The sequence below is a fragment of the Myotis daubentonii genome, chromosome 18, assembly GCF_963259705.1.
Source record: "Myotis daubentonii chromosome 18, mMyoDau2.1, whole genome shotgun sequence".
NCBI lineage: Eukaryota > Metazoa > Chordata > Mammalia > Chiroptera > Vespertilionidae > Myotis > Myotis daubentonii.
Genome location: NC_081857.1, coordinates 25,652,620 through 25,672,451, shown reverse-complemented (window position 1 = coordinate 25,672,451; position 19,832 = coordinate 25,652,620). Strand labels below are relative to the sequence as shown.

General features: G+C 40.7%; 1 protein-coding gene across 1 annotated transcript; it reads left to right on the top strand.

Annotated features, from left to right (window-relative positions):
- Positions 1-545: 545 nt before the first annotated feature.
- On the top strand, positions 546-3,191 carry LOC132220976 (glutamine synthetase-like). The gene has a single exon (XM_059674794.1). It carries the CDS (start codon positions 1,457-1,459, stop codon positions 1,796-1,798), a length of 342 nt encoding a protein of 113 aa, XP_059530777.1. The 5' UTR covers positions 546-1,456; the 3' UTR covers positions 1,799-3,191.
- Positions 3,192-19,832: the final 16,641 nt, after the last annotated feature.

Here is a 19,832-nt window from a genome sequence, read left to right as displayed (position 1 = left end):
GACATCAAGCCCCACACTATTCATTTTCACCATATTGCTTCCAAGAAGTGATCAAAGACCAAGAAATTCAGAAGGAGAGAAACATGCTACAAAAGAATATTAAAATCAATCTTTTTTTAAAAAAAATCCTTACCCGAGGATATTTTTCCATTGATTTTTAGAGAGAGTAGAAGAGAGAGGGAAAGACAGAGAGAAATATCGATGTGAAAGAAACACATTTATTGGTTGCCTGCTGCACGAGCCCCAACCAGGGCCCGGGCCAGGGAGGAGCCTGCAACTGAGGTACATGCCTTAACCAGAATTGAATCCAGGACCCTTCAGTCCGCAGGTTGACCCTCTATCCACTGAGCAAACCAGCTATGGCTAAAATAAATCATTTTTAAGCAAAACTCTTTTCTCACAGATTTAACTGAACTCTGGGGGAAAATGTATGTAGGGTAGCATGAGGATTAGGATAAGCTTTGAGGAAGGATTTAGCAACAGATTCAGTGTCCTCACGACTTATGAGGTTTGAAGGACACCATCAGAATATGGTTCAAGAGAGCCGAGGATGGGAGAAGAGCCGAGTGTCTGAGCAGCACTCCCAGCTCCCCCCTTCTCCTCTCTGCACCTCGCTCTCACTGCCTGCCCGCTCTGCCCCCCTGCCGCCTGCTCGCTCCCCAGAGCAACTTCCACCATGTCCACCTCAGCGAGTTCCCACTTGAACAAAGGCATCAAGCAGATGTACATGTCCCTGCCTCAGGGTGATAAAGTCCAAGCTGTGTACATATGGATTGACAGTACTGGAGAAGGACTGTGATGCAAGACCCGGACCCTGGACAGTGAGCCCAAGAGTATAGAAGAGTTGCCCGAGTGGAATTTTGATGGCTCTAGTACTATGCAGTTTGAAGGCTCCAACAGTGACATGTATCTTGTTCCTGCTACCCTGTTTCGGGACCCTTTCCGCAAGGACCCCAACAAGCTGGTGTTCTGTGAAGTCTTAAAATACAACCACAAACCTGCAGAGACCAATTTAAGATATACCTGCAAACGGATAATGGACATGGTGAGCAATCAGCATCCCTGGTTTGGAATGGAATAGGAATATACTCTCATGGGCACAGATGGGCACCCTTTTGGCTGGCCTTCCAATGGCTTCCCTGGACCCCAAGGTCCATACTACTGCGGCGTGGGAGCAGACAGAGCCTATGGCAGGGATATTATGGAGGCTCACTACCAGGCCTGCTTGTACGCTGGCATCAAGATCGCAGGGACAGATGCCGAGGTCATGCCCACCCAGTGAGAATTCCAAATAGGACCCTGTGAAGGCATCGACATGGGAGATCATCTCTGAGTGGCCCGTTTCATCTTGCACCGAGTGTGTGAAGACTTCAGAGTGATTGCAACCTTTGATCCCAAGCCCATTCCTGGCAACTGGAATGGTGCAGGCTGCCACACCAACTTCAGCACCAAGGCCATGCGAGAGGAGAACGGTCTGAAGTACATTGAGGAGTCCATTGAGAGGCTGAGCAAGCGGCACCAGTACCACATCCGAGCCTACGATCCCATGGGAGGCCGGGACAATGCCCGGCGCCTCACCGGATTCAACGAAACCTCCAACATCAACGACTTCTCCGCCGGCGTGGCCAACCGTAGCGCCAGCATCCGCATTCCCCGGTCTGTGGGCCAGGAGCAGAAGGGGTACTTTGAAGACCGGCGCCCCTCTGCCAACTGCGACCCCTTTGCAGTGACAGAAGCCCTCATCCGCACGTGTCTTCTCAACAAAACTGGCGATGAGCCCTTCCAGTACAAAAACTAAGTGGACTAGACTTGCAGCCATCCAGCTCCTTCTAATCACTTCTTCATCCCGCACCCACTCTCGCCCCTCAATTGTCATAACAAATGTAACTCAAAGGGCAGAATATCAAGGTCTTTTTTTATTCCTCCTGCTCAGTTAATATCTCTTGCTTTCTTTGGCCAGGTTAGCGGGGTCAAGTTCTTAGTCTCTTCACACACACACACCCTTTTTCCCCCTATCACTGAAGCTTTCTAGTGTGTTAGTGGGGAGGGGGCGGGGAAACATAACCACTGCTTCACTTAATCAGGTGTTTGTCCAACAGGCGTAGCTATCTGGACAGTGAGCATAGTATTTGTGAAGGGAGGGGAGGGACCTTTTTCTTCTTTGAGGTAGCTGAAGGGGGGTAGGAGTGCTGGGCTTGTTCTGTGACTAGGTTAGAAACTCCCTTTGGTTGGGAAGTTCCATAAAATGTTATAAGCAGCTTTCTAATGAAAGTGAGAATTAGGAAAGCGGGGGGTGGGGGGGGGGGTAGCAGGCAGGAAGCCCTCTTACCTGCCAACTGTGACCCCTTCGCAGTGACCTGCTTCCCTGGCCTAGTGCTGAGTGCCCTCACTGGAAGGCATAAAGGGATGGGATGGGTAGGCCTACCTTCGAAGAAAAAGTTCTCGTTGCTTGGTCCTCCGTTTATAACAAATCAGAGTAGTATTTTTATATTTAAATGCAAAAACAAAAAAAAATTATGTATATGGGTATGCAGATATGTGTGCTTTTTCTAAAGGACAAAAACCATTCTGGTCACTGGGAGCCAAAGTTGAGGCGAGAAGTCTGATTAGAAATAAGGCTCACCTTTTGAGGGGAGAGGGTGAGGGTGGCAGTGCTCAAAAAGTTGGCTCTTAGGGGCTGTTAAACCCTCACTACCATTTAAGGGTTTCTCTGTGCCCTGCCTGCTCTTCTGGACATGGGTTGGCTAACAGGAGCAAATAGCAGTCACCCGAGCCCCTTGGCTTTGGATTATAAAGACACATGTATGCACAGGGGTTTAGAATTATCAGTTGGCTGGTCAATTTGAGCACGTATGTTACTGACAAGGGGGGTATTGGGTTATTTTCTGGGGGACTAGCATGTCACTCAAGCAGGCCTTTTGATATATTAAAAAAAAAAATTTTAAAGCAAAACCAGTTTAGATTTTAATCATATTTGTAGGGATTTGAAGTCTCTTACAGAATTGCTTGTTTGCTTCCACTGTCTCCTTCCTGTCTGCTCCTAGAGGGGAGGGGGACAAGACTAGGGTTAAACACTTGTAATTTTGTATCCTGGTATCTGTTCTGAGTGTGAAATATTCCTTTTTATTCATTAAGATACTGAGGAGTTATTTTTTTCTTTTATAATAAAAAACAAACAAACCCCACCTTCACACACACACACTCATACACAAAAAGAATATGGTTCAAGATCAGCGGTTCTCAACCTGTGGGTTGCAACCCCTTTGGGGGTCGAACGACCCTTTCACAGGGGTCACCTAAGACCATCAGAAAACACATATATAGTTAAATATTGTTTTTGTGATTAATCACTATGCTTTAATTATGGTCAATTTGTAGCAGTGAAATACATCCTGCATATCAGCTATTTACATTATGATTCATAACAGTAGCAAAATTACAGTTATGAAGTAGCAACGAAAATAATTTTATGATTGGGGGTCACCACAACATGAGGATTTGTATTAAAGGGTCATGGCATTAGGAAGGTTGAGAACCACTGTTCAAGATCTTGAAGGGGAGAGTGGATGTTGTCGGAAGCCTGAAAATCCCGGGAATCTACAACAACAATGCCAAGTGAACACCTGTGAACCTGGGAACACCAGTCCCCAAGGGGTGCGAGCACACAGATTTGGAGGAGCCCTGCACCACCTCATGGAAAGGAGAGAGAGAACTACATAACCAGACACTTGTAGAAGAGAGATCATGGGGAGACAAAGAAACAGCCCGCATCTGAAAGAAAAACAGGCATCACCAGAAAAGGAAATAAATGAAATGGAGGCAAGCAACCTGTCAGAGAAAGAATTCAGAGAAATGGTCATAAGGTGGATGAAAAGAATGGAAGACAAATTCAACAATATGTGTAAGAACCAAGAGGAAATGAAGAAGAACCAAGAATACATGAAAAATGACATCGTTGCTATAAAGAACTCAATAGAAAACATCAACAGTAGACTAGAAGAAGCAGAGGACCACATCAGTGAGCTAAAAGACAAGGTAGGAAAATATACCCAAGCAGAGCAGCTTCTAGATAACAAAATTAAAAAGCAGGGGAGAGCCTGAGAACTTTGGGATAACATGAAACGAAACAACATCCACATAATAGGGGTGCCAGAAGGAGAGGAAACTGAGCAAGGAATAGAAAACCTGTTTGAAGAAATAATGACAGAAAACTTCCCTAATATAGAGAAGAAAAAACTCACACAAATCCAGGAAGCTCACAGAGTCCCAAACAAAATGAACCCCAAAAGACCAATGCCAAGGCACATTATAATTAAATTGACAAACACCAATGACAAAGTAAGAATCTTAAAAGCAGCCAGAGAGAGACAGAAAGTTACCTACAAAGGATCCCCCATCAGACTAGCGACTGATTTCTCAACAGAAACACATCAGGCAAGAAGGGAATGGAATGAAATATACAAAGTCATGCAAAGGAAGGGTCTGAATACTATACCCAGCAAGGCTATCAATCAAAATTGAGGGTGAAATCAGGAGCTTCACAGACAAAAAAAGACGGAGTTTATTACCACCAAACCAGCAATGCAAGAAATGCTAAATGTTCTGCTGTAAAAAGAAGAAATAGGAAATGAAGAAGGAACACAAGGGTAAAGAATAAAAATGGTGACAAACAAGTACCTATCAATAATAACTTTAAATGTAAATGGATTAAATGCCCCAATCAAAAGACATAGGGTAACTGAGTGGATAAGAAAACATGACCCATATATCTGCTGTCTACAGGAAACCCACTTCAGAAAAAAAGGATGCACACAGACTGATGGTGAAGGGATGGAAAAAGGTTTTTCAGGCGAATGGAAATGAGAAAAAAGCTGAGGTAGCAATACTTATATCTGACAAATTAGATTTCAAAGTGAAGGACATAAAAAAAGATAAGGAAAGCCACTTCATAATACTAAAGGGAGCAATCCAACAAAAAGAAATAACTCTGGTAAACATATACGCACCCAATACAGGAGCACCCAAATACATAAAAAAACTTCTGGAGCATATCAAGAGAGAGATTGACAGCAATACAATCATAGTAGGGGACTTTAGTACCCCACTATCACCATTGGACAAATCCTCTAAACAAAAAATCAGCAAAGAAACATCAATCCTAAATGATGCACTAGATCAGATGGAATTAATTGACATCTTCAGAACATTTCACCCCAAAGCCACAGAATATACATTCTTCTCAAGTGCAGATGGGTCTTTTCAAAGACAGACCATATATTGGGTCACAGGCAAAGTATCTTCAAATTCAAGAAGATAGAAATCATATCAAGCATCTTCTCAGATCACAATGGCATAAAACTGGAAATCAACTACAATAAAAATAATCCAGGAGAGAACCAAGATGGCGGCATAGGTTAACGCCAGAGTTTGCTGCTTTGAACAACTACTTCAAAAGTGAAACCAAAAAACGGAAGGGACATCACGCAGAACCACAGGAACGCTGGCTGAGTGGAAGTCCTACAACTAGGAGGAAAGAGAAACGCATACGGACACTCAGAGGAGGCGCAGTGCTGAAGTCAAATTCTGAGGTGCGGAGCGAGCGGAGCGGGCTGGCGGTGGAAGGCGCGGTTGTTGTTTTCAATCTGGAGGGAGTCGCAGACTCTGAGCTCCAGATCCGGGCGAGTCTTTAGGGACCCAGACTCAAACGGGAGAAGCGGGACTGTCTGGCTTCGGTCAGAGCGAGTGCAGCTTTCTCTCCGAGGTTTGCAGCCATTGCTGGGACTCAGAGAGGCAGAGCCCCTGGGGACAGGACTGAGAGCCGCCATAACTGCTCTCTCCGGCCCACCCGGTTGATCCTGTGCGACCCACCCTGCCCAAGCCCTGCACAGAGGCATTTGCCGGATAGCCTCAGGCAAAGGCTAGATTAGCACCTCCCTAGAGGACAGAAGTTCTCTCACTGCTGACACAGCTGATTCTCATAGCCACTTGGCCTGGAGGTCAAACCCTCCCTGGAATTAGCTACAACAATCAAGATTTAACTATAAGACTGCGAACAAAGACCACTAGAGGGTGCACCAAGGAAGCATAACAAAATGCGGAGACAAAGAAACAGGACAAAATTGTCAAAGGAAGATATAGAGTTCAGAACCACACTTTTAAGGTCTCTCAAGAACTGTTTAGAAGCCGCCGATAAACTTAATGAGATCTACAAGAAAACTAATGAGACCCTCGATCTTATATTGGGGAACCAACTAGAAATTAAGCATACACGGACTGAAATAACGAATATTATACAGACGCCCGACAGCAGACCAGAGGAGCGCAAGAATCAAGTCAATGATTTGAAATGCGAGGAAGCAAAAAACATCCAACCGGAAAAGCAAAATGAAAAAAGAATCCAAAAATGCGAGGATAGTGTAAGGAGCCTCTGGGACAGCTTCAAGCGTACCAACATCAGAATTATAGGGGTGCCAGAAGATGAGAGAGAGCAAGATATTGAAAACCTATTTGAAGAAATAATGACAGAAAACTTCCCCCACCTGGTGAAAGAAATGGACTTACAGGTCCAAGAAGCGCGGAGAACCCCAAACAAAAGGAATCCAAAGAGGACCACACCAAGACACATCATAATTAAAATGCCAAGAGCAAAAGATAAAGAGAGAATCTTAAAAACAGCAAGGGAAAGAAACTCAGTTACCTACAAGGGAATACCCATACGACTGTCAGCTGATTTCTCAACAGAAACTTTGCAGGCCAGAAGGGAGTGGCAAGAAATATTCAAAGTGATGAATACCAAGAACCTACAACCAAGATTACTTTATCCAGCAAAGCTATCATTCAGAATTGAAGGTCAGATAAAGAGCTTCACAGATAAGGAAAAGCTAAAGGAGTTCATCACCACCAAACCAGGATTATATGAAATGCTGAAAGGTATCCTTTAAGAAGAGGAAGAGGAAGAAAAAGGTAAAGATACAAATTATGAACAACAAATATGCATCTATCAACAAGTGAATCTAAGAATCAAGTGAATAAATAATCTGATGAACAGAATGAACTGGTGATTATAATAGAATCAGGGACATAGAAAGGGAATGGACTGACTATTCTTGGGGGGGAAAAGGGTGTGGGAGATGCGGGAAGAGACTGGACAAAAATCGTGCACCTATGGATGAGGACAGTGGGTGGGGAGTGAGGGCGGAGGGTGGGGCGGGAACTGGGCGGAGGGGAGTTATGGGGGGGCGAAAAAGAGGAACAAATATAATAATCTGAACAATAAAGATTTAATTAATTAAAAAAAATAATCCAAAAAAATTAAACATATGGAGACTAAATAGCATGCTATTAAACAATGACTGGGTTACCAGAGAGATTAAAGACGAAATAAAAAACATCATGGCAATAAATGACAATGAAAACACAACAACCCAAAACCCAAAAGCGAAAACAGTCTTGAGAGGGAAGTTCATAGCTCTACAAGCCTACTGCAAAAAAAAACAAGAAACAATGGTAATAAATTACCTAACCCTACAACTCAAAGAGTTAGAAAGAGAGCAACAAGAAAAGCCCAGTGTAAGCAGAAGGAAGGAAATAATAAAGATCAGAGTGGAGATAAATGACATAGAGACAAAAAAAAATACAAAAGATCAACAAAACCAAGAGCTGGTTCTTTGAAAGGATAAACAAGATTGATGAACCTCTAGCCAGGCTCAGCAAGAAGCAAAGAGAAAGGATCCAAATAAACAAAGTCAGAAATGAAAGAGGCAAAATAACAACAGACCCCACAGAAATACAAAGGATTGTTAAAAAAAATACTATGAACAACTCTATTCCAACAAACTGGATAACCTGGAGGAAATGGACATATTCCTAGAAAAATACAACCTTCCAAAACTGACTCAGGAAGAATCTAAAAATCTCAATAGGCCAATAACTATGGAAGAAATTGAAGCAGTAATCTAAAAGCTTCCAGCAAACAAAAGCCCGGGGCCAGACAGCTTCACATGGGAATTATACCAAACATTCAAGGAAGAACTAAAACCTATCCTCCGCAGACTATTCCAAAAAATTCAAGAGGAAGGAACACTTCCAAGCTCATTCTATGAAGCCAGCATCACCCTAATACCAAAACCAGATAAAGAGAACACAATGAAAGAGAATTATAGGCCAATATTCCTAATGAACATAGATGCCAAAATCCTCAACAAAATCCTAGCAAATCGGATCCAGCAGTACATCAGAAAAATCATACACCATGACCAAGTAGGATTTATCCCAGGGATGCAAGGATGGTACAATATCTGCAAATCAATAAATGTGATACATCACATGAACAAATTGAGAGATAAAAACCACATGGTCATATCAACTGATGCAGAAAAAGCATTTGACAAAATCCAACACCCATTTTTGATAAAATCTCTCAGCAAGGTGGGAATAGAAGGATTATACATCAACATAATAAAAGCCATATATGACAGGCCCACAGCCAGCATCATACTCAATGGACAAAAACTAAAACCATTTCCCCTAAGAACAGGAACAAGACAGGGATGCCCACTCTCACCACTCCTGTTTGACATAGTACTGGAAGTATTAGCCATTGCAATTAGACAAAAAGAAGAAATAAAAGGCATCCAAATTGGAAAAGAAGAAGTAAAACTGTCCTTATTCGGATGACATGATATTGTACATAAAAAACCCTAAAGACTCCATCAAAAAACTATTAGACTTAATAAATGAATTCAGCAATGTAGCAGTATACAAAATTAATGCCAAGAAATCTATGGTATTTCTATACACCAATAGTGAACTTACAGAAAGAGAGACTAAAAAAGCAACCCATTTACAATCATACCAAAAAATTAAGATATCTAGGAATAAACTTAACTAAAGAGGTAAAAGACCTCTACTCAGAAAACTACAGGAGGTTGAAAAAAGAGGTAGAGGAAGATATAAACAGATGGAAGAGCAAACCATGTTCATGGGTTGGTAGAATCAATATCATTAAAATGTCCATACTACCCAAAGCAATCTATAAATTCAACACACTCCCCATTAAAATATCAACGGCATATTTCACAGACCTAGAACAAACTCTCCAAAAATTCATCTGGAATAAAAAAAGACCCAGAATAACTGCAGTGATCCTGAGAAAGAACAAAGTAGGTGGGATCTCAATACCAGATATCAAGCTGTATTACAAAGCCACTGTTCTCAAAACTGCCTGGTACAGGCATAAGAACAGACATATAGATCAATGGAATAGAATAGAGAACCCAGAAATCGACCCAAACCAATATGCTCAATTAATATTTGACAAAGGAGGCAAGAACATACAATGGAGTCAAGACAGTCTCTTCAATAAATGGTGTTGGGAAAATTGGACAGATACTTGCAAAAAAAAAATGAAACTAGACTACCAACTTACACCATACACAAAAATAAACTCAAAATGGATAAAGGACTTAAATGTATGACGGGAAACCATAAAAATACTAGAGGAATCCAAAGGCAACAAAATCTCAGACATATGCCGAAGCAATTTCTTCACCGATACAGCTCCTAGGGCATTGGAAACTAAAGAGAAAATAAACAAATGGGACTACATCAAAATAGAACGCTTCTGCACAGCAAAAGAAACCATCAACAAAACAAGAAGGCCCACTGCATGGGCGAACATATTTGCCAATGTTATCACCGATAAGGGTTTAATCTCCAACATTTACAGGGAACTCATACAACTTTAACAAAAGGAAAATAACCCCATCAAAAAATGGGCAAAGAACCTAAATAGACACTTTTCAAAATAGGACATTCAGAAAACCAAGAGACATATCAAAACATGCTCAAAGTCACTAATCATCCAAAAAATGCAAATCAAAACAACAATGAGGTACCATCTCACACCTGTCTGAATAGCTATCATCAACAAAGAAACAAATGACAAGTGCTGGAGAGGATGTGGAGAAAAAGGAACACTCGTGCACTGCTGGTGGGAATGCAGACTGGTGCAGCCACTATGGAAGACAGTATGGAGTTTCCTCAAAAAGTTAAAAATGGAACTCCTATTTGACCCAGTGATCCCACTCCTAGGAATATATCCCAAGAAACCAGAAACACCAATCAGAAAGGATATATGCATCCCTATGTTCATAGCAGCACAATTTACCATGGCTAAGATTTGGAAACAGCCTAAGTGCCCATCAGTAGATGAATGGATTAGAAAACTGTGGTACATCTACACAATGAAATACTATGCTGCTGTAAAAAAAGAAGGAATTCTTACCATTTGCAACAGCATGGATGGAACTGGAGAGCATCATGCTAAGTGAAATAAGCCAATCAATGAAAGAAAAATACCACATGTTCTCACTCATTTATGGATAATAAAGACCATTATAAACTGATGAACAAAAATAGATACAGAGACAGAGCAGCATCGAACAGACTGTCAAACTACAGCGGGAAGGCCAGGAAGGGTTGAGGGGAGCAGTAAGAGATCAACTGAAGGACTTGTATGCATGCATATAAGCATAACCAATGGACACAAGACACTGGGGGGTAGAGGAGGCCGGGGGAGGGTCAAGGGGGAATAAAAAAGGTGGCATATGTACTACTCTTTGTAACACTTTAAGCAATAAAACAAAATTTAAAAAAAAAAATTTAAGGATACATAGGCCAAAAAAATAAAAATAAAATAAAATCACATAGTCTTTTTTAAAAAAAGAAAAAGAATATGGTTCAAGTTTTGATTAAACCCTGACACCAAAGGTTCCATCATTCCAGAAGGATTCGAATGAGAGTCTGTGTGAAAACAAAGGGATGGATGTTAATTTAAAGTTCCCAGTTGTGATCCTTGATCTTTTTTAAATGGAGCTATCTGTTTAAATTATAAAAGGTTATATATTTTACACATTTTTTAAAATTCAGAAGTAATTAATGTAGAAAGTACCCCCACAAACTCCCCTCATAGCCCCTTCCCCAGTGACAATCATTGTTAACAATTTGATATAGTGCCTTCTCTACTGTATTTGTTTATGCATATATCTACTTTTACCTACATGTGTTCATTGTCTACATACTGTTCTCTAATCATTTTTTCCACTTCATATAGTAGACCAGTGATTTTAAATTCTTTTCATCCTATGGCACACATCAACTAATTTAAAATTCTGTGACACACACCAATATAGATAGATATAGATATAGATATAGATATAGATATAGATATAGATATAGATATAGATTAGATATAGATAGATATATCCAATCTGACCCCCAAAAAAACAGGTATAATTTTGATTCATTCATTCTAGATGACTATTGTTATATTGACTGTTATCATTTTTTTATTTGACAATCTAAGGGAAAAGAGGTTAGTGGCCCTGACTAAATAGTTAGGTATTGCATGTTTAAAAAATTCTTGCAGCACACTGGCTGAAAATCACTGCGGTAGACAATGTTCCAGGTCAGTAAGGTAGATCTACCTTTTTCTTTCAATAGCTGCACAGTGGATATACTATAATTACTATTTTCCTTTTCTTTAAGGATTTAATACAGTACTTTTTTCAGAAGAAAGATATATTGCTCAGCTAACTTTTCATTCTCCTGTCCAGTTTCAACTGCCCATAGAGTTTTAGTTGTTCCCACCAAGTAGGTGTGAAAACAGCCATTTCTGTCTTTCCCATAATCTCTGATCACTGGTCCACTAATTCTGTGTATGTGAGAAATATTGATATGAAATAAGAATTCATTTCTAGAACAAAGTAGTGTCAAGTTAAAGGTATAGTATCTTCTGCTTCACACAGAACTTGTGAAAAATAAAAATTTTATTGCATGACATTCAAAATCAATATCCCATGGTCAGAGAAGTGATCACAATCTCACTTCATGGCAGAGGTCTTATACACCAAGTAAAGGAGTTTTGATTTTCTCCTAAAGGCAATGGGAATTGGTGGGGCATGAATGCATTTGATAGCAGGTATTACCTTATTAAGGTATTTGGAGGGCAAACTGACTCTGGGCCTATAATCACTGCTGATGGAAGTACAAATACAAACTCTGGCCTCTTCTTTTAACTGTCCCTTCTCCTCAATAAATTGCCAAAAGAAACCGCCTCACTTCCAAGGTGGTTTCATGATACGGCCTCAGTCCTCACCACGTGGGCCTCTCTCTAGAGAGCTGCTTGAGTGTCCTCATGACATGGAGGCTAGCTTCCTCCAGAGCAGGTGATTCAAGAGAGGCCAAGGAGGAGGCATGGGCTTTAGGACCTAGTGTCAGGGGTCACACAGTGTCATGTCCACATATTCATTTCATTGGAAGTGAGTCCGTCAGTCCATCCCACATTCAAAGGGAGAAGAAGTAAGTGCCATCTCTTGAAGAGTGTCAAAGAATTTGTGGACATATTTCAAAACCATCACTGGAGTCTAGTGTCTAATCCAGATTGATGCACCTTGAGGGCAGAGGGTATGGGGGACTGGGAGACAAAGTTCTCCAGGAATTCACAAAAGCCAAAGGGAGCTCTTCAGCCCTTCACAGACCATAGAATTGGGAGGATTCCATTTAGTTTATCTAGACATCTGAGAAGCAGGGAGGCCAGATGATATTTTCATTATATTGTTAACCTCCACATGTAATCAAATGTGTTAACTTCCATCACTGAGGATCTCTCCCCTACAGATCCTTTGATATACGCTGTGCCTCCTCCAGTGGGTCACTTACAACTTCCCTTGTAGCTACTGGTTTCTTGTGGTCCATTCCTCTATTGTGTTCAGTCCTCTTGGGTGGTGTCCCATTCAAAACAACCCAATACAGTTTCCTCCTGTGAGGCCTTATGGATTCATGGGAAATCCAAGCACCCTTAATCACACCAGAGGCTAGAAGTTGTGGTGGATTCTAAAGGAGCCACTTTCCCTCCGTCTGCTCCAAATAATGGAGCTCAGGCCACTAGCTCTCACTTTTAAAACAAGCCATGTGGAGGGTAGCATGAAGGTGGTGGTATGTTTATTGGTAATAAGTAGGTCTAGGCCCACAAAGTTTCTCAGCCTCAGCACCATTGGCGTTTTGAGCCAGATAATTCTTTGCTGTGAAGAGTTGTTCTGTGCGCTGTAGAATATTTAGCAGCATCCCTAGCATCTACTAACTAAATGCCAGTAGTTCCCTTCCCAAAAATGTCTCCAGACATTGCTGAGTGTCCCTGGGGGACAAGGTGGGTGGGTGAGGTCAAAATTACCCCTTATTGAAAATCACTGGTCTAAGGTATAACCTTGGGAGTGAGTCTAAAGACAGTGATTCTCAAATTTCTGGAATAGTAAGCTAAAGCGGTGCTTAGAATAAAGCATATCTTTAAATGCGTGGAAAAGAAGAAAGACAGAAGATCAATAATCTAAGTACCTATTTCATAAAGCTAAAAAAAAAAAAAAAAGGAGCCCTAATCAGTTTGGCTCAGTGGATAGAGCATTGGCCTGAGGACTCAAGGGTCCCAGGTTCAATTCTGGTCAAGGGCATGTACCCTGGTTGCAGGCACATCCCCAGTAGGGAGTGTGCAGGAGGCAGCTGAATCGATGTTTCTAACTCTTTATCCCTCTCCCTTCCTCTCTGTAAAAAATCAATAAAATATATATTTTTTTTAAAAAGGAGCATATTCAACCCAAATCAAATATAAGAAAAAAATAGTAAAAATAAAAGCAAAGATCAACAAAATATAAATAAGCATACAATAGAGAAAAACCAACAAAGCCAAAACCTATTCTTTGAAAAAAAATTAATAAAATTTAGATACCCCTAGCTAGAATAATAAAAAAAGGCACAAATTATTAGTATCAAACATGTAAAAAGGGTCAGTACTACAAATCCTACAAACATTAACATCATAAAAAAATGTTAGAAACAACTTTTTGCCAATAAATTTGAAAATTTGTATGAAATGCTTAGGTCTTAGAAAAATGCAAAATATCAAAACTGAAACAAAATTAAATAGAAAAGATGAATAGTAATATATATTTAAATAAATTGAATCTATAATTTAAACATCCCCACAAAGAAATCTTTAGGCCTACATACCTACACCAACGAATTCATTCAAGCATTTAAGGAAAAAATAATCAAACTCTTTCAGAGAATAAAGAAAAATAAAAACACTTCTCAATAGGATTTATAAAGCTAGCATATAAGGATATCTTAAAGGTGGGAGGGAGGAATCATAATTTTTTATGAATAGCAATTCTAAAACAAAATAACTAAATTGAATCAAGAGGCATACAAAAGATAATGCATTATTGACAAGTTGGATTTATTCCAGGAATACAGTGTTTAATATTCAAAAATAGCATGATAACATCAATAAATCCATAAAAAGCATGTAATAAAATTAAACACTCATGACTTTTTAAAACTTAAAAACAGAGAACATTAAATGCTTTCTTTTTTTAATGGCATATACTGTACACAAGTTAGGGCAGCTCACATGCCCAGTTCTGGTAATGCTGGCTAAAGACAAAGCAACAGAATCAGTGGTTGGTACTATGAAACACACTGATAAATTCCCCAGCTCTACCTGAGGCCTGAGGATAGGATGAGTGGGTGGGTATCCAAACGTCTCTGTTTTACCTATTCCCCAGGTTCACACTGTTGATCAAGGAACCACGATATTAAGTGACTGAACTAATCAGGAAAAACCGAGGCTATGCAACAACACCACCAAAATCTCAAGAGCTAAACACAACAAAGGCTTATTTCTAACTCAAAGTTTGCTGCGGCCCAAGGGACTTTGGGGCAACTTCCCTCATGCAGCAGCTAAACAACCCAGAATCTCAGTGCTTCTGCCATCTTCCAGCTGCAACATCTGAAAATGGCAGCATCCCTTGGTTGATTCCACAGATAAAGACAATGCTGGAGGTTCTCAGGCTGGCAATTAAAGATGTTAACCTAGAAATAACATGTTCGTTTTGCTCAGAAGTAGTCACCTGGCCCCACCTACCTGCAAAGAGATAGGGAAGTGAAACATTCTCCTGTTCTTGGAAGAAGAGGGCAGGAGAAGAGGGTATGGAAAAGTTCTAAAGGCTACCGAAATGACTCTCCATCTACCTCAACACTAGACATGAAATCCAGTCTGTTGCCTAGCAGCTCGTTAGAAAAGCACGCCTTCTGGGCACTTCCTATGGTTTTGAAAAACAAAGTCCAAAATCTTGACATGAGCTTGATGTGCTCTCAGAGCCCTATGCTATCTGACCTGCCTACCTCCTGGCCTCACCTCCTTCCTGTTTTTCCCACATCCTGAGCATGCTGGTTACACTTGATTTCCTTCCCAGCATACCGTGGTCACTCAGGGTGTTACCTATTCTGGTCTCACTGCGTGGACTCTTCCTGGTCTGTTTACCTGATTACCACCCATCTTTGTTTTGTAGGACCATAGCACTCTGAATTTCTCTGTTGCAGCATTTCTCTCATTTCTGTAATTATTCAACTATTTTTGTAAACATTTATTTAATGTTCTCATTCCCTCCTAAAGTATGTATAGGGAACATGTCTATCTTTTATTCTGAGAAGATAGCACAGTGCCTAGCTCACAACAGATGCTCAATAAATATTGACTTACTGTATAATTTCCTATTCTGCTGCACCCAATTAGCATAAACCTAGTTTCTTAGAATAGCACATGTATTATTAACTTAGAGTTCTGAAGGTCAGATGTCTGACACTGGTCTCACTGGGCTAAAATTCAGGATCAGGCCAGGTTGCATTCCTACAGGAGGCTCTAGGCTCTGCCTCTTGCCTTTTGCACCTTCCAGAGGCTGCCTGCATTCCTTGGCTCATGGCCCCTTCCAGCAATGGCTTCACTCTGACCTCTGCTTCCAGCATCACTTTGCCTTCTCTGACTCTGACTCTCCTGCCTCCCTTATAAGGATCCTTATGATTACATTGGGCCTACTTGGATGGATAAATCAAGATAATCTCCCCAATTCAAACACCCTGGGGAGCTTTCACATTTGGCAGAGGGCGGGGGGAGGAGGGTGCTGTGACAATAGGATGAAGACGGTGTCTGTGTGGAAGAACAGTGAGATGGGGGTTATTAGGTTCTGAGTAGGGTGAAGAGATCTAGCTGTAGGTTTGGGAGCCGGTGATGATGGCAAGGCAGGGTAGCAGATGGAGCAGACAAGGAGGGTGACCACACAGCTCAGTGCAGGCTGTCAAAGGCTGAGTGGGTAAGGGAGCAAAGGTGGTAACAGTGACCCATCACAAAGCCACTGTGGGGTGAACAGGGCCTCTGAGAAGGTGAGGGGAGCAGAAGAGACAGCCTGGCTGGTGGGGCCTAAGCAGGATGAAGAGGATTAGCACAGTCCCGGGTTGGTGTCAGAGCCTGAGCCATATGGACCAAGGAGGCAGTTTATAACAGTCATGAAAAGGAGTTGCAAATACAGAAAGAGAGAAATCTAGAATGACTCTGTGCTATTAAAATTATCACTATTTGGATGGACTTATACTTTTTAAACCTATAGACAGATATAAAAATACATATAGACATAAAGGTGTGTGTGTGTGTGTGTGTGTGTGTGTGTGTTCCCTAACTCTATCCATTGAGAGGACCTGGGAGCAGTGACATCCTAATGCCAATAAACATACCAATGTCCACATTTTCATCCCTAAATACCATTCTCCACTAAAAAGAACCAGGCTTCTCAAAGGAAATGGCTGGGAAATTACAAGGTGAGCTTGGAATATCTGGGCATTCCAGAAAGTTAGAAAGTACTCAAGGAAGATAGGGACACTGCCAAATCAGGGGCAGATTAGAACCCAATGAATCAAGTAGGAATCCATGAGTCCATACTTACATAAATGAATGGATTAGTTAATTAATTGATTGATTGACTAATAGAGATTGGAGAACATTTTTCCTTACAGCAGAATGCCAAATAGTAAATGAAGAATGAATAATGAAATTAAATTAGAAAATCACTGTCTGGCCACCATCATAATACTATTGATTCAGACAAGACTAATCAATGGATGCTAAAACTAATGGGTGAACATTTGATGCAGACTAGGATATTTAAATAGAATCAAATTCCTCCCGCAAAATAGACATTTTAAAGGGAAAAAGAAAGCTTTTACAGTAAAGAAGCCTGACCCATATTCCTAATCAAATGATCAAAGTGAATGTCACCATTAATAAAACAAATTGAAATTGTGCACCACCTACTGGAGGCAGTGAGAAGATCATCACTTCTGTGATTGATACCCAAGGCAAAAATAAAATTAAAAAAGCATTATCTAAATCTAATGATGAAGAGACATCAGACAGATCAAGTTGAAGTCCATTCCACAAAACACCTAAGCCCTGTAATCATATATGGTGTCAACGTCCTGAATGTCAAGGAAAGACTGAGAAAAACTCTCCTGTGAAGACTAGAGAGACATGACAACTTAATGGAATACGTGATTCTGGACTTGGTGAAACTCCAATGGTGTCTGCAGATTACTGGGTAATAATGTACCAGTGCTATTATGTTTTATGATTGTGTTATCACTATGTAGAAGGATGTCCATGTGAGGGAAATCACTCATTAAAATATCTCTGGGGGCAGGATAGGGCAGGACGGGCGGTGCAGTTGGTGACAAAGCATCAATAGTGGTAACTTCATCTTCAATGGTTCAGAAAAAGAAAAAGTTATTATACCATTCTTGCCAGTATTCTTTAAGTTTGAAATTATTTTAAAATAAGAAAACAACATTAAATTGAAAATCTTTCAACTCTTACAGGTAAAGCCAAGGACTACAGAAGATAAAACTAGAACTATTATTCCCTGAATGACATTTGCTTTTGGTGATTTACAATATTATTTAAATCAAGTTTTTTTCTGACATAAAAATATAGCTCCCAACTGCACGATTCATCTATAGAATGAGAAGGAAGGACTCTGGTTACCCTGGTGGGAGGATAAAGGGGAAGCAGCGAGTAGAAGATAGTGGGGAGGAGCTTCTGCAACTCTAGCATTATCTGTTTCCTGTTCTAGGTTCTGGAACTTGGGTGTGTATCCTTTTTGTATTCCCTCAAGGTGCACATGAAAGGTTTATGCTCTTTTCTGAACACATGTCACACTTCAATAAAATTAAAAACTACATAATCCCTAATCTTAAAAAATTTATCATCCACCAAAAATACTAGCTGATGACAGCTCTGTCAGAACTGCATGTCCAACACTCACAAATCAACAGGGAACCATAAAAAGAGCCCACAATGAAGCTCTGATTCAAGGGGATTCAAGGCAGAAGGTCACAGGGACCCAGAAGAGTCATAAAATCCACTCACCAGCTCTCCATGTCACCTTATGCAAACGCGGTAGATGGATGCCAAGATGCTATTTTACTCCCAGGTTGTTACTGCCTTCCTCTAATAAGGTGAAGAAACAGTCACAGATGTTTATTGTAATGGGACTTAGTTTGACGCCTTAACAGTTATGAGCATGTCTAAGTGAGCCCACAGAGCTGGTGGCAGTACGCCAAAGGGTGTGGGTAGAAATAAGGAGCCCTTCTTCCATGTGCTGGATGGAATAGGGATGTACCTTCTCTGTCAACATCTGTCTAAGTGGACCAGCCCTTTTCCTCCTCAGCATGAGTAATTCTTACCTACAAATTTCAAGTCCCACAATCAGAAAACACTACAGCCATCAGAAAACACTACAGCCATCAGAAAACACTACAACCATCAGAAAACACTACAGCCATCAGAAAACACTACAACTGTGTGAGCACTCAGACCCTGCTCCTCAGGTCAGGCTCTTACAGCACACCATGGTTCTGCTCTTTTTTTTTCCCAATTACATTTGACAGTCAATATTATATTAGTTACAGGTATACAGCATAGTGGTTAGGTTAGACGTTTATATAATTTACAAAGTGATTGTCCCAATAAGTCTAGTACCCACCTAACATCATAGTTTTTACAATATTATTAGCTATATTCCCTAGACTGTATTTTACATCCCTGTGACTATTCTGTAACTAACAGTTTGTACTTCTTAATCCCTCCACCTCTTTCACCCAGTCCCCCAGCCCTCCTCCCCTTTGACAACCATCAGTTTGTTCTGTGTCTATGAGTCAGTTTCTGTTTTGCTTGTTCGTTTATTTTGTTTTTTAGATTCCACAAATAAGTGAAATCATATGGTATTTGTCATTCTCTGTCTGACTTACTTCACTTAGTGTAATACCCTCTAGGTCCATCCATGTTGTCCACTTCTGGATATTTTCCAAAGAAATCCAAAACACTAATTCGAAAAGATATATGCACCCCTATGTTCATTGAAGCATTATTTACAATAGTCAAGATATGGAAGCAACCTAAGTGTCCATCAATAGACAACTAGATAAGGAAGATGTGGTCCATATATAAAATGGAATATTACTCAGCCGCAAAAAGGAATGAAATATTACCATATGCAACAACGTGCATGGTTCTGCCTCTGAATGCTTCCCTGGTGACTTTGTTAAAAATGTGGGTTCAGACTGGAGTTGGGCTTCCACTCGAGTAGAGCCAGTCAGCCTCATTTCATCCATCTGCTTCCCGGGGATAGGGAAGGGGGGAGCTGGCAAACCTTTACGTGGACCAGTGAAGTCATTGAGCTTCTTTACAATGACACAGACACTCTCAAAACATAAGCCATGAAGCCTGAGAGAAGACGTGAGTAGTGTCTCCTCCCACTACTGTGGGTGAATGGTTCTCTCCACTTTGCCCTTCTTGGATGCAGAATCCCACAACCCGCATCTAGACCTGGGCTCTGGCATTTACAAGTTCTGTGATTTGGGTCTATCTCCTCAACTATAAATTCAAAATAGTA

Excerpts from the sequence above, each read along its gene's own strand:
- LOC132220976 (XM_059674794.1), top strand. The coding sequence starts at position 1,457 with ATGCGAGAGGAGAACGGTCTGAAGTACATTGAGGAGTCCATTGAGAGG.